This window comes from Kogia breviceps, chromosome 10, assembly GCF_026419965.1.
Source record: "Kogia breviceps isolate mKogBre1 chromosome 10, mKogBre1 haplotype 1, whole genome shotgun sequence".
NCBI lineage: Eukaryota > Metazoa > Chordata > Mammalia > Artiodactyla > Physeteridae > Kogia > Kogia breviceps.
The window spans coordinates 4,213,257-4,229,413 of NC_081319.1; the positions used below are offsets into that span (position 1 = coordinate 4,213,257).

At 40.7% G+C, this 16,157-nt stretch overlaps 1 protein-coding gene across 4 annotated transcripts in view; it reads left to right on the forward strand.

Moving 5' to 3' along the window:
• Nucleotides 1-16,157, forward strand: part of NR2C2 (nuclear receptor subfamily 2 group C member 2) — a 76,190-nt gene that overhangs the window by 22,430 nt on the left and 37,603 nt on the right. The window contains exon 2 of one of the 4 annotated variants that reach the window (XM_067043371.1): nt 10,811-10,896. The exons of the other annotated variants lie outside the window; for them this stretch is intronic. Coding sequence (XP_066899472.1) covers nt 10,894-10,896 — 3 coding nt within the window. The 5' untranslated portion in view covers nt 10,811-10,893. The remainder of the gene's footprint in view (nt 1-10,810; nt 10,897-16,157) is intronic. 4 annotated transcript variants of the gene reach the window in all.

The following is a 16,157-nucleotide window of genomic DNA, read 5'->3' on the forward strand; positions in this document are numbered from 1 at the left end:
TTTAGTTCCTTTATTTCATAAGGAAGCTTTTCTCAAGTAGCTAATGATCCTTATTGTTGGTTCACATTTTAAAATGAAGCAGTTAAAACTGAAAACAAAAACAAATGTTTTTTGTGCAGGAGCAAGGCTTGTCAACTTTTGGTTTGATTTTACTTTGGGGTGATTAGATAGGCAGCCACACATTTTGTTTGGAGGGTGCCCCAGGTGTCACTATCCATAGGTTTCTTTTCTGGGGCCATTCAGTTTTGGGAGGCAAGAATTCTTTGCGGGTGGGGGTGATTTATGCCTTCTCTCCAGTATTTTTATTGTTGTTGATTTTAAAGTTATGGCACAGAGTGAGGGTTTGAGGTTCAATATTTAATCTACTCTTTGCAAACTGAAGAAGGGTGGCTCCCTCCTCGCTGTGAAGATGTTTTGATGTCTCTGGTCTGGGGCCTGGTACGCTGCACTTTCCCTGCAGGGGAATGAGAAAGTGGTGGTCATGTGATGAGTCACATCCAGCCCCTGGTTTTCACACTATTTCTTAACCCAGCTTTCTGTGGAACTGAGGGATCTAGTACTGAGCCCTTCCAGGGTTCTGGGGTGGGAATTGGCTTGTTTCTCATTAGTATTCCCCTCTATAGCCATTTGGAGTTCAGCTTTGTTCATCCTGCTGAGTCAGTTTGCCCTCCACCAACTACTTTCCCTGTTCCTAGAGTTTGTTAGTATTTGTGATCCACTGTCATCTCCTCGACTATTCTTTTTGTCCTTGTGGATCTGTACATTTTCTTAATCCTTTACTCATGCTTAAATGTGATTTGTTAAAGGAATAGGGATAATAAATGCATGTATTTGCTATATTTAACTGGAAGTAAGGGAAAGTATTACTAGTAAAGCAAATTAAAGTTGTTCACTGATAGACTTCAAGGTGCTTCATAGGTATGCATTTATCCATTCAACGAATATTTAAGGAGGGCTTACTGTGTGCCGTGTGCTAGGCGTTGGTCTAGTTTTTAAGATACTCTGCTCTCGTGAAGCTTCTATCCTATTGGGAAACAGCCAACGTCTAAACAAATGAAAAATGTCAAGAGAGGAGTAAGTGCTATAAAGAAAAGTGAAGAGATAGAAAGTGATGAGAGTACTATCTAAGCACATTCAGGGAAGACTTCTTAGAAGGTGACATAAATTTTTTTTAAAAATTATCATTTCTAAAAATTTATTTATTTTTGGCTGTGTCAGCTCTTATTTGTGGCACGTGGGATCTTCGTTGAGGCATGCGGGATATTTCGTTGAGGCACACGGGCTTCTCTCTAGTTGTGGCGCGCAGGCTCCAGGGGGTGTGGGCTCTGTAGTTGTGGTGCGCGGGTTCCAGAGTGCATGCGCTCTGTAGTTTGCAGCACACGGGCTCTCTAGTTGAGGTGCACGAGCTCAGTAGTTGTGGCCTGTGGGCTTAGTTGCCCCGTGGCATGCATTGTAAGGCGGATTCTTTACCACTGGACCACCAGGGAAGTCCCAGAAGGTGACATTTAAATGGAGACCTGAATGAAGTAAGAGAGTGATTCAGATATGAGTATCAGGGCATGGGGTAACATTTCAGGTAGGGGAGAGGGGAGCGTGCTTGGCACAGTAGAGGAACCATGAAGAGACCTGTGTGGCAGGAGTGCAGGAGGCGAGGGAGAACGTGGTGGGAGATGAGGTCAGGGGGATAGGTAGGGCCAGGTCTTCTTGGATTATATAGGCTATGGTCAGGAATTTATATTTTATTCTATGTACGTTGGGTAGCCATTGGAGAGTTTGAACAGGAGATTGGCCTGTCTTTGAGGGTTGAACTAGGAGCCTGCTGATTGTGCAAATTGCTGCACTCAGACCCTGACCTGACAGACCATACTCTCTTCATTGAAGGTGGGCAGTTTGAGGTACTTCCTGGTTTTAAACCATGGCTACCCATAGTCCCTGCTGTGGCATTTACCTGCGTGGCCACATCCATAGCACATTACCCCTGGTCTCCTTGGTCTACAGGTGATTCAGCCAACCTGTATCCCTGATGGACTGATTGAGCTGATAAGATTCCTACTCTTAAGAATTGGAAAACAAGCATTTTTGTTTTTACACAAAATATGCGGTTCTGGAAAACCTTGTGTTCTACACACAAAATAACAGAGCTGGGCTTCCCTGGTGGTGCAGTGGTTAAGAATCTGCCTGCCAGTGCGGGGAACATGGGTTCAAGCACTGGTCTTGGAAGATCCCATGTGCCATGGAGCAACTAAGCCTGTGCACCACAACTACCGAGCCTGTGCTTTAGAGTCCACGAGCCACAACTACTGAGCCCGCACGCCTAGAGCCCGTGCTCCGCAACAAGAGAAGCCACCGCAATGAGAAGCCCGTGCACCGCAATGAAGAGCAGCCCCCACTCGTCGCAACTAGAGAAAGCCCGTGTGCAGCAACGAAGACACAGCACAGCCAAAAATAAAAGTAAATAAAATAAATAAAATTTTTAAAAAATAACAGAGCTAATGGAAAAATAGCATTCAGGGTGGCCCAGAGCACTAATAAAGATAATAACAATCCTAATAAAAATGCTAGTATAATTAAAAAGACATGTTAAATTCCTAATAATCAAACATTAGAGTAAGTATAGGTTTTTGTCTTAAAAACAAGGTGAAAGTAGCTTTATGGAAGAGGATATAAGGAGGGGTTAAAGATGGTGAATTATTGAATAAATGCATAAAGGTTAGGGAGAACCGTGCAATGAGCTTCTCCAAGACACAGAACACGTGGCCAGAATGAGACAAGAGGATGAACCTGGTATGAATAGGCATCGTGCGTGACACCGAATTCCTGTTAGCTTAGATGCCGATGTGCTTTGCATTCTGTGGCTCTACACTGTGATACAAAGCATTAAAGAATTGGGACCAGTCACTTGTAAATCAGTGTGATTTCAAGTGTTATACTGCCATCATTTCTCTGTTTACAATTTTGTAGAATCAAAATCACATTACAGAAATAACCTTGCAACAGAACATACTTTGCTAACAATGATACCTGTTGAACCCTTACTGTGTGCCAGGTACTGCACATAAGCTCTGTATCATCTTGCTTAATCTTAACATAATGCCTGTGAAGTGTTGCTCTCACTTTTCATAGTTAAGGAAGCTAAGGCACAGGAGAGGGTTAAATAATGTGTCTACTGGCATATGGTCAGTAAAAGGTGACACTAGACCCTGGAGTTAAAAGATCATACAGTGTCAGGGCTTGAGATGATGCCATGTATAAGCCCAAGTTGTTGCAGAACGTAGAAGCAGAGAAAGGTGGTCCTCAGAGAGAAGCCGGAGAGTGACTCTCAGAAAAAAGCAAAGGGGAGTGAGCAGGTGGCCTGAGAAAGAGATAGAGAAGCTGCCTCACAGCTCTCCCCTTCCCAAATAGCACAGTCATACACCCTGAGACCGGGTTCTGAGAGTGTCCTTCCAACGAATTTCCCCTTTCACTTGAGCAAGTTTGAGTGTCATTTGTAACCATTCACTGACAAAAGCACCCAAACCCTCCCAATTCTATTTGATATGTATCTGGCATGTCCCATTTTGGGGATATAAACTTCAGTTTTCAGTAAGTAGATTAATTTGACTCATTTTCCCTATGAAATTGAATAAGTTATCTCTTGGGATTCAAGCCCATGGCTCTCAGATATGCACATGGATTTGTTTTGGATGGGGAAGGTGCTGTGGAGAGGGGGAAAGTCAGGAACAGAGGGAGAGGGCTTGAATTAGCTCCAGTGTTTTGTCTTAGTTTCTCTTTGAAGGGTGAAGTGAAATCTATTCTGAAGTAACAGTGTGTGGCCATGTCCTGAATTTTATGGAGCCATTTCCTTTTGTCTATGACTTTCCCACCTATGTATATATTGCTACATTCTTTTTCTTTTTTAATTAATTTTATTTATTTTTGGCTGCATTGGGTCTTTGTTGCTGCATGCGGGCTTTTCTCTAGTTGCGGCAAGTGGGGGCTACTCTTTGTTGTGGTGGTTGGGCTTCTCACTGCGGTGGCTTCTCTTGTTGTGGAGCACAGGCTCTAGGAGTGTGGGCTTCAGTAGTTGCAACATGTGGGCTCAGTAGTTGCGGTGCACAGGCTCTAGGCTTGCAGGCTCAGTAGTTGTGGTTCGCGGGCTGTAGAGCACAGGCTCAGTAGTTGTGACGCATGGGCTTAGTTGCTCCGTGGCATGTGGGATCTTCCCAGACCAGGGCTCAAACCCGTGTTCCCTGCGTTGGCAGGCGGATTCTTAACCACTGCGCCACCAGGGAAGCCCACCAACATTTCTTTATTACATGAATAAACCTGTTCTTTTTGGGTCTTTTTTTTCACATGTGTTTCATCCAGTTGTAATCATCCTGTGCATACAACTTTGTATCTTTTGATTTCACAGAATGTTAATTTCACAGACTAAACGTCATCATCCGTTCCACAGGTTACTACATAGCCTACAGTGACCATCGTTTTTCATAGCTACATAATTTTGTATCAAGGGAGCATAGCGTAATTTACTAACCCATCTCCTAGATTAACACTGATAAATATATCCATGCTTTACCAGTCAAGGAATCTAATAGCAAATAACATCAGAAACCCACTGTTTCTGATTTAAAGAGAAATGAGATTCTTAAAAAACATTGACTTAAAATATATGTGAGGATGAATGGATGGATGGATAGATAACTTACTTGACAGAGTTATCAGGAGAGCTGGAGAACTAGCTTTGCATCTAGGCCCTGCACCCAGATCTCACTGAAGAGCTGGTCTGAAGCTGTGGCTGCATACCACACCGCCAAGGCCAGACATGGGGCTCCTGCTGCTAGTGCAAAGTCTCCGCATCTGATCGACCCCCTGCCCTCCTCCAAGGGAGGCCAGAACTGCAAGTATCTGGCATTTTCTGCCTCTACAGTTGGAGATGGGCTCTGCCTTATCTGAACCCCTGAGAGAGGAAATTCCATATTCCCTAGAAAAATAATTTAGGATTATACACTGTTAAAGCCATTTCTGTATTTAGGATAGTTTGTGTAAGGTGGTTTCCTGAAAGTAGAATTACCAGGCCAGAGGGCATGAACAAATTTTTTTGATGAGAGGAGCAGACCTGTTGACCTCAACAGTTGGGCCTTGGAGCTTTTTGCTTCCTTGGATTAATCTTTCCTTTAACATGTCTTTTACTGGCTGTACTTAGTGAATAGAGTGTTAATGTTTCTTAGGACTTTAAATAGTTGTTGAAGTGGAAGGACTTTTAGTCACTGCTTTAAAAAAGGATAATCATCTTTTTTACTCTTGATTAATTTTTCCCCTTTTGGTTGGGGTGCCTAGGTTTGTGCTGGAACCTGAAAAATGGATGGCATATTCTTTTAACTTAGATTGTTTTAAGTTTCCACTCCACATACAAATTGGTGGAGTGGAAATTCATTATTTATGACAGTGTGAACTTATTTCTTTTTAATTTCCTTCCTCTTTCAATCCCCTCCTCCCATCCTACATAAAAGTAAATATCCATATATTTCTTCCTACTCTTCCGCCAGGCTTTCATTTGTTTTCTGTGGTTTAGGGTGATTGACCAGCATTCACTCCATGTCATACAGGAAGCAAGTGCTCTTATCACCCAGCCCCACCTCTCTGTGACCTCCCCCAGGAGCTCCCTTTCCTCTGTGGCCTTGGGGAAAGGGGGAGGCTTAGATTTGAAGCCATTCCACAGTCTCTCATTTGCCCTGACTATACGTGTTTATCTTCTCACCAGAATAGGAGGCTTTGGAGGCTAGAGTTCTGACCTGTATTCACATGCCTGTTACGTGTTGGGTGGATGTAGTAAAATGTTTGTTAAAGGAGCCCGGTGCTGTTATTCTTATGGGTGTTTTTATATGTAATGCAGATGGTTATGATGTTACCTTCCCTTTCAATGAAGGAGGAACTTGCCAAGACCCCATGTCTTTAAAAATATTGACTTAATGTACTGTGAACTTGAAAATGCTATATGCAGAATGTGGTATTTCTGAGTTCTCCAAATCTTCCCTTTTTACTCCTTATAGTTTTAAAACTGTTTTGAAACGTTCTCCTGAGCTCTCAGTTCAGGAAAGGTGGTCTGGGGTAGGGGCCAGCATTTAGTAAAGGCAACAATCTAGGTGAAGGGAGAACTTAGTAAAGCAAAGTTACATCTTCCCTAGAAAGATGTCTAATCATATTATTAGACAAACTGCCTCAGCAGCTGGTGAAACAGCAGGAACATGTCAATTTTGCTTCCTTAGTTACAGGGAGTGATAGTGTACTTGACCTTCAGCAGAGCAGGGTCACAGAGAGGGCATCTTTAAACAGCTCTGTCTGGTTTTGGTGAATGGAATCTGCACTGGCAGTTTGAAAGCACAGGCGGATGCGTTCCCCCACCAACCCTGGCTGTTTTGGTTGGACTCTCTGGCTGGGGAGGTTGCTGAGAAAAAATGTAAATAAAGCTGCAGAGAGCCATTGGCATGGTAAGTGCATTGTTCTGCAGAAAAAATAAGACTAATTTTGAAGCCTTTTCTCGTTCTCTTGAAGCCTTTTCTCGTTCTCTCTGTTTCTAGAGGCAAGTCTCCTTGTAATGCAGTATATTTCATAGGCAGTTGTTTTTATAGCAGGTGGTAAAAATCAGTGGATTTAGATGCCTAATATGTATTTGAAGGAAATCAATTTAGTGTCTACTGCTATGCTTAGCACCTAGCAAATTATTCTTCATGGGAACTTGTATTTGAGTGTGCTGGGTAGACCCAAGTGGAGCAAGAGCTGTTTGTTTGTGGTGGTGGTGGTGTTCAGTAGGTTAACCTGCCTCTGAACAGAGTATGTGAACCTGTTCTTAAGTACCTCTTTGTTTTATATAATTGGGGGTAGCAGTCATTGATTTTGGATCTTTGTTTTGTGCCAAGAAATTTAGGGCTGTAGTTTTATCCTTTTAAACATACTGTCAACTTGAACATTTTCAAACTGGGTAATCAGTTCTGATTTCAGTGAGGTGGATTTATTAACATTGAGGTTTGATTCATTAACATTGAGGTTTGATTCTTCCACCGGCTTTAGTGTAACGAAGAGCTGCCCTTGCCACGCAACAGGAGTAACTCTTTAGAACATGGACACTGGCAGTATAAGGTTCTGGTCCTTTGTATGAGGTGGGCGGCCAGCACTTTCACGACCAGCAGCCTCCTCTGGCTTCCTCCCTCTGTGGTACAAGTTGCTGCACAAGGAGAGATTAACTCTTCACCACACTTATTGACCCTTCACCACACTTATTATTTGATGGTCCTTTGAAATAAAAATAAAAGGAGGATGTGGTACATTTCAGTTCAGGCTGGAGGTGTCCCCTGCCTGAAGCCCTTTACCCACTTAGGCAGTTGTTTACATTGTTCATTATTTCACTAGGAATGTTAAGGAGAAGTGGAAGTTCCTGATTGAGATCATAACATGTTGAGTCTGCAGGATCTGTTATTTTTTTTCCCCCCCACAGGGTGTGAACTTTGTTGCCCTATTAATAACCCATGGGAATGTTGCAGCCAAAAATCAGGATCAGAATAAATTATAGATTTAGAAACTTAATTTTTGCTTATTAGCTGAATGCTTTGGACATTCTGTTCAACCTAGATGTTCATCCTTTACCGAATGACTGCATGTTAACACAGACATTTTTCCTAAAAATTATTTCCCCAAAAATGCTGCCAAGGCAATGTCTTGTTATGGTGAAATAGAGAAGGTTCTCACTCCAGGTTAAAAAGGTATGTACTTTCCCATCAGCCACATATACTTGTGTGTCAGTGGAGGCAATATCCCTTGGTTTATTTATATGGTAAACTGCCAAGGCAGGTGTCCTGCATACCTGCAGGATGTTTAAGTAGCAGATAGATACAAGAGTGGAGTAAAACAAAGAGAGGTCTAGGCAGAGTCCCAGCATCAGGACTGTAAAAAAGACGACTTCTTTATTCTTGAAGTTAAAAAGTACTCATTCTCTAACCAGTCATTGTGGGCCTGATATGTACCTGGCCTTAGGAGTAAAAGGAACTGTTCCTTCCTGCCCTCTGAGGTAGACTTGAGCAGGTACTATGAGGGCCTTGTGGAGAGTGCTAAGATACAGGCACTCTGGGAGCCCAAAGCAGGACTTGTGCACCAATCCGGGGGGTCAGAGACAGCTGACCAGAGGAGCTGGGCTTTCATGAACTCTTTAGACAGTAAACATTTGTGTGTTGGGTAAAGCATGGTTAACTTTAGAAAGGATGTGAAATGGAAGTGCCAATTTTACCCTTTAAGTGTGAGTCAGACACCATGCCCTGGAAGACCTGTATCCAAATGTACTTTCACACCCTGCTTGCTCATGGTTTAATTGAGTCCTTTGGACTAGCTGTTTCCGTGTCAAAGTGCAAGTGCTCTGGCCAGGTATAATACACACCTGGGTGTTGCTGGGCATTTACACTTCACTGTGAACTAAATGAGCGTGTCCTTCGCAGCTGGAGCAGATTGAAGGGGTAGAAAGTAAGCTAAGGCAGAGGGCCAAGGCTTACTTCAGGTACTGAAAAGGTAAGCAGGAAAGGATGGAAAGGAGATGCTTCTACCGGTCAGAAATGCATCTAATATTTCTATACCGACTTTTTATCATTGTGCTAAATGATATACAACAGAATGCTTCAGGAAAAAAAGTGGACTTCCTGCTTTGATATCTGTTCATAATATTAGGCTCGAAGTTCACACAGCTGCAAGAATTTCTGGGAGATCCCATCAAGACATCACTTTGCCTTCAAGCCAGATCATATCTAAGCTGCCCCTGGTGCCAGTAGAACACACCTTCTTTCTAAAGGCCACAGGAGTAGGGGAACCCAAGTATTTTCCCATTTACCTGTCTCTTCTGGAGTTAAGCATCCTTCCCTTGAATCCCAGGGATATTTAAGACTGTTCACCCAATCTAAATTTATTACTGAGGGACTTCCCTGGTGGTCCAGTGGGTGAGACTCGGTGCTCCCACTGCAGGGGGCCCGGGTTGCATCCCTGGTTGAGGAACTAGATCCCGCATGCATGCCGCAACTAAGAGTTCACATGCCACAATTAAGAAGTGTGCGTGCCTCAACTAAGACCTGGTGCAGCCTAAATAAATAAATAAATATTTTTAAAATATATAAATTTATTACTGAGGCCATCGCCAGCATGACCCTTGCCCCCTCTCAGCAAATCTGTGGAGGTCTTTGAGATTCTCATATAAAAGGAATCATAGGGCTTCCCTGGTGGCGCAATGGTGGAGAGTCCGCCTGCCGATGCGGGGGACGTGGGTTCGTGCCCCGGTCTGGGAAGATCCCACATGCCTCGGAACGGCTGGGCCCATGAGCTATGGCCGCTGAGCTTGTGCGTCTGGAGCCTGTGCTCCGCAACGGGAGAGGCCACAACAGTGAGAGGCCCGCATAGCGCAAAAAAAAAAAAAGGAATCATAAAAATTGCAAGCGTATTCCTTAACAGGGGGGAACCAGAGTCCAGGGGGTTTAAACCAGAGCTCAGGCAGTGTCTGAAAGCTGGCAGATTCTTGGCACCCAATCCGCACTTCCTCCCCTGTAGCTGTCCACCCACCACCGCAGGTGCTGGAAGGCAGGGCCACTTCTGGTTGCTGTGCACACCCAGTGTGCAGCCCCACGGTGGCGCAGGGTCAGTGCTTAGCAGGTTCCAGTGAAGCATGGACGAGGGTCACTGGCCTACTGACTTAGAAAGCTTTTCTCAGTCCCTGTGAAATACTTTTTGAATACTGTTACTCTTTCAAATAAAGTTTTTATTGTATAACATACATATGTTCACAATTCATAAGTGTGTAACACAATAAATTATCATAGAGGGAACATTCCCCTGTAACCACCACACAGGTTAAGAACAGAATAGAATTTCCTGTCCTCTCCCAATCACTGCCCCCACTCTGCTCCCTAAAAGTAACCTCTGTCATTTTTTTAAATTAATTAATTTATTTATATTGGCTCCATCGGGTCTTAGTTGCGGCACGTGGGATGTTAGTTGCAGCATGCATGTGGGATCTAGTTCCCCGACCAGAGATCGAACCTGGGCCCGCTGCATTGGGAGTGCGGAGTCTTACCCACTGGACCACCAGGGAAGTCCCAAAAATTTTTAATTTTGACAAAGTTCGTTTTATCTTTCACTTCTTTATTCTGCTTTAAGTGTAATAGCTAAAAAATCATTCCCTAAGGCAAGGTCATAAAGATTTACACCTATGTTTTCTAATTTTTGTGTATAATGTGAGGTATATTTTCTTATAAAAAGAAAATAAGAAGAATTTTCCATTCAAGAAGCATCTCACTAGTACAGTTAATCATGTGTAACAAAGATATTTATACACTGTTTATAACTCAGGCTTTAGAAAAAATTTTCAGAAGTTTGTAATAGTATTAATAGTAACTATGTGCTGAATAGAATTAATACTTAACATATTATTTACTAATCCTCTCATTAATCCCATGAAGTAGTAACAATATGTCTATGTTGAATTTGAGGAAACCGAAGTTTAGAGGGTTTAAGTGACTTTCTCAGCGTGACAGTATGTGTTTCAGAGCCTAGGTCTATCTGATTCCATAGCCTATGGGTACTCAAATAATGTTGATTGCTTTAAAACTTCTAAAAAGTAAAGTAAGTCAGAAAGGCAAAATATTATTCTATCAGTTAAGAATTCAGAATATCTGAAATGGGTGGAATTAACTTGCAGAGTAATTATAGACTCAACCAGAATTCTAAATGTTCATTACTAAAGAAGGATTTAATGCCTATGCACTGATAAAGTGACTGGCCAGCCTTTTCTTCTTAATTACAGATAAACAGAGCTAAGAAATATATGTACATGGATGCTGGGAGATATATTCTGCAATATTTGAGCCTCATCACACCCTCTCTAAAATGGTTTGTGCCTATTCTGTGTATCTCTTAACTGAGAGAAAACTAATACATACAAAGCATTTTGTAAACTAAAAGTCACTTTGAGAATATTGCATTCTGTTGTCTTTTTATGGTGAATTTTTGTTGGTAAAATTAATGCTCATGAAAAAAAATTTTTTTTCAACTACCGCAATAATTAATCATGCTGTGCTTTATAAAATTGAGATACAATTCACTTACCATAAAATTCACCCTTTTAAAGTGTACAGTTTAGTAGTTTCACAAGGCTGTACAGTCATCACCACTGTCTAATTCTAGAACATTTTCATCATTTCAGAAAGAAACTCCAGGGAATTCCCTCCATGCTTTCACTGTGAGGGTGTGGGTTTGATCCCTGGTCAGGGAACTAAGATCCCACAAGCCACACGGTGCGACCGCAAAAAAAAGAAGGAAACTCTATATCTATTAGCAGTTATCTCCCCTTTCCCCCATCCCTTCAGTCCCTGGCACCCAGTAATTACCTTCTATCCCTATGGATTGCCGGTTCTGGGCATGTTATGTAAATGAAATCATACAATATATGGTCTTTTGTGACTGATTTCATCCATGTTGTAGCATGTATCGGTACTTCATTCCTTTTTATTGCCAAATAATATTCCATTGCATAGACATACCACATTTTCTTTATTCATTCATCAGTCTATAGATATTTGTTTTTACTTTGGGGCTATTACAATAATGCTGATGTGAACATTTCTACACAAGATTTTTGTAGACATATGTTTGTCTTTCTCTTGGGTATGTACCTAGGAGTGGAATTGTTGGCTTATATGGTAACTCTGTTTAACCTTTGAGAATTGACCACACTGTTTTCCAAAGATGCTGTACCATTCTGTATTCCCTCCAGCAGTGTATTTGAGTTCCAGTTTTTCCACATCCTTGCCAACACTTGTTATAGTCTTATCTTTTTGATTGTAGTCATCCTAGTGGGTGTGAAGTGGTATCTCATTGTGGGCTTAAATTGAATTTCCTTAATAACTAATGATGTTGAGCATCTCCTGTGCTACTGGTCATTTGTATATCCTCTTGGGAGAAATTTCTATTCAATTCCTTTGCCTCTTTGGTTTTTTAAAAATATTAACTTATAATAGTTCTTTATAGTCTATATGTGTATGTCCATGTATCAGATACATGATTTGCAAAATTTTTCTCCCATTTTGTAGGGTGTCTTTCCACTTTCTAAATGATGTCCTTTGAAACACAAAACTTTTTAATTTTGATGATGGCCACTTCATCTAATTTTTCTTTTGTTACTTATGCTTTGATATCATATCTAGGAAGCCATCACCTAATTCAAGTTCACAAAGAGTTATACCTATATTTTCTTCTAAGAGTTTTATAGTTTTAGCTCTTACATTTAAATCTTTGATCCATTTTCAGTTAATTTTTTTCCATTTTTTAATTGTAATAAAATACATATAAAATTTACCATTTTAACTATTTTTAAGTATACAGGTCAGTGGTATTAAGTACACTCATAATGTTGTGCAACTTTCACCACTATCCATCTCCATAACGTCATCTTGTAAAACTGAAACTCTGTACCCAGTAAACGCTAATTCCCATTGCCCACTTTTCCTAGTACCTAGGAACCACCACTCTACTTTCTATCTCTGTGTATTTGACTACTCTCAATACTTCATATAAGTGAAATCATACAATAGTCGTCTTTTTGTGACTGGCTTATTTATTTATTTATTTATTTTCTTTGTGGTATGCGGGCCTCTCACTGTTGTGGCCTCTCCCGTTGCGGAGCACAGGCTCCGGACGCGCAGGCCTAGCGGCCATGGCTCACGGACTTAGTTGCTCCGCGGCATGTGGGATCTTCCTGGACCAGGGCACGAACCCGTGTCTCCTGCATCGGCAGGCGGATTCTCAACCACTGCGCCACCAGGGAAGCCCTGACTGGCTTATTTTACTTAGCATAATGTCCTCAAAGTTCATCTGTGTTGTAGCATGTGCCAGAATTTCCTCGTTTTAAAAAGCTGAATAATATTCCATTGAATGCATATACCACATTTTGCTTATCCATTCATCCGTACATGGACACTTGGGTTGCTTTCCACCCCTTGAGTATTATGAACAATGCTGCTGTAAATGTGTGTACAAATCTCTCTTTGAGGCACTGCTTTCAACTCTTTTCTGTATATCCCCAGAAGTGGAATTGCTGGATCATATGGTAATTCAAGTTTAATTTTTTAAGGAACCACAATCCTGTTTTTCATAGCAGCTGTGCCATTTTATATTCCCACCAGCAGTGCACAAGGGTTCCAATTTCTCTGCATCCTCACCAACACTTGTTATTTTCTGGGGTGTGTTTTTTTGGTTTTGTTTTTTTTGTTTTTGTTTGTTTTTTGATAGTAGCCATCCTAATGGGTATGAGATGGTATCTCGTAGTTTTGATTTTTATTTCCCCAGTGATTAGTGATGTTGAACAGGCTTTCATGTACTTATTGACCATTTGTGTATTTTCTTTGGAGAAATGTCTATTCAAATCTTTTGCCCATTTTTTTAGGTTGAGTTTTTTTTATTGTTGAGTTTTAGAAGTTCTTTAGATAATTTGGAAATTAATGCCTTATCAGATACATGATTTGCAAATGTTTTTTCTCATTCTGTAGTTTGCTTTTTTACTCTGTTGATATTGTCTTTCGATGTGCAAATTTTAAGTTTTTATGAAGTTCAAGTTGTGTGTGTTTTTTCTTTTGTTGCCCGTGTCTTTTGTGTCATATTTATGAAATCATTGCCAAATCCAGTGTGTGATACTTTTCTCCTATGTTTTCTTCTGAGAGTTTTATAGTTTTAGGTCTTACATTTAGGTCTTTGATCCATTTTGAGTTAATTTTTATGTATGGTGTGAGGTAAGAGTCCAGCTTCATTCTTTTGCATGTGAATATCCAGTTTTCCTAGTACCGTTTATTGAAAAGAATGTCTTTTCCCCATTGAATGGTCTTGGCTCCCTTGTCAAAAAATCATAACCTTATATGCAGTGATTTATTTCTGGAGTCTTTTTTCCTTTGGTCTATATGTCTGTCTTTATGCCAGTACCACAGTTTTGTGTCTGTAGCTTTGTAGCTCGTCTTGAAATCAGGAAGTGTGAGTCCTCCAGCTTTGTTCTTTATCAAGGTGGTTTTGTCTATTAGGGATCCCTTGAGATTCCACACGAAGTTCAGGGTGGATTTTTCTGGGTGGATTTTTCTATTTCTGAAAAAAAAAATCATTGAAATTTTGATAGGAATTGCATTGAATCTATAAATCACTTTGGGAAATATTGACATCCTAGCAATATTAAGTCTTCCAATCCCATGAACACGGAAAAGGTTTCCATTTATTCTTTAATTCCTCTCAGCAATGTTTTGTAGTTTTTAAGGTACAACTCTTTTCCCTTTTACTTCTTTTCTAGTTTGGATGCCTTTTCTTTCTTTTGCTTGCCTAATTCCTCTGTCTAGAACTTCTAGTACATTGTTGAGTAGAGGTGGTGAAAGCAGGCATCCTTGCTTTTGTTCCTTATCTTAGAGGAAAGGCTTTCAGTCTTTCACCATTGACTATGATGTTCACTGTGGGTTTTTCATACATGGCTTTTATTTATTTTTATTTTTTTTATTTTTTCTATTTTTTTATTTTTTTTGCGGTACGCAGGCCTCTCACTGTTGTGGCCTCTCCCGTTGTGGAGCACAGGCTCTGGACGTGCAGGCTCGGCGGCCATGGCTCACGGGCCCAGCCGCTCCGCGGCACGTGGGATCTTCCCGGACCGGGGCACGAACCCGTGTCCCCCACATCGGCAGGCAGACTCTCAACCACTGCGCCACCAGGGAAACCCCATACATGGCTTTTATTATGTTGAGATAGTCTCCTAATTCCTTGAGTGTTTTTATCATGAAAGGGTGATAAATTTTGTCAAATGCCTTTTCTCCTTCTATTGAGATGATATGGTGGGGTTTTTTCCTTCATTCTGTTAATGCAGTGTATTACAGTGGTAGATTTTTATGTGTTGATTCATCCTTGCATTTCAGGAGTAACTCCCACTTGGTCATGGAGTATAGTCTTTTTAATATGCTGCTGATACAAGTTTGCTAGTATTTTGCTGAGGATTCTTGTATCAGAGTTCATGAGGGATATTGGTCTGTTGTTTTCTTATAGTGTGTTTGCCTGGCTTTGGTATCAGGGTAATGCTGGCCTCAAATGAGTTTGGAAGTGGTCCTTACTCTTCAGTATTTTGGAATAGTTTGAGAATGCTTCTTAAAATGTTTGGAAGAAATGACCAGTGAAGCCTTCGGGTCCAGGGGGTTCCTTTATGGGAAGATTTTTTTTTGTAACTATTGATTCAGTCTCCTTAGTAGTTATAGGTCTCTTCATGTTTTCTGTTTCTTCATGATTTACTTGTGGTATGTTTTGTTTTTTGGAGTTTTTTCATTTTGTCTAGGTTATCCAATTTGTTGACATAAAATTCATTATTCTTATAATGTTTTCAGTAATTTGAGTCTTCTCTTTTTTTTTCTAGTCTACCTAGCTAAAGATTTGTCAATTTTGTTGATCTTTTCAAAGAATCAGTTTTTAGTTTCATTGATTTTCTGTTTTCTATATTTCTTTTTTCTCTTCTATAATCTTTATTGTATCCTTTCTCCTGCCAGCTTTGGATTCAGTTTGTTCTCTTTTTATTCTAGTTGTAAGAGTTAGGTTGCTCATTTGACATTTTTTTTTTTTTTAATGTAGGTACTTATAGCTCATAAATTTCCCACTTAACACCACTTTTGCAATGTCCCCTAAGTTTTGGTATGTTGTGCTTTCGTTTCCATTCATCTCTAAGTTTTTTATAATTACCCTCGTGATTTCCTCTTTGATCCATTGGCTGTTTAAGAATGTGTTGTTTAATTTCCACAGATTTGCGATTTTTGCAGTTTCCTTCTGTTGGTGATTTCTAACTTCATCCTGATATGGTCGGAGAAGACACTTTGTATGATATCTGTCTTTTAAAGTTCGTTGAGATTTAATTTGTGGCTGAACTTATGATCTGTCCTGGAGAGTGTCCCATGTGTACTAGAGAAGAATGTGTCTTTGTTGTTTCTGAGTAGAGTGTTCTGTATGGTGTGTTCAATCTAGTTAGTTTCTATTGTGTTAAGTCTTCTATTTCCTCATATATCTTCTGTGTAGTGGTTCTGTCCATTACTGAGATTGGGCTATTGAAGTCTCCAGTTATTATTGCAGAACTGTCCATTTCTTCCTTAAGT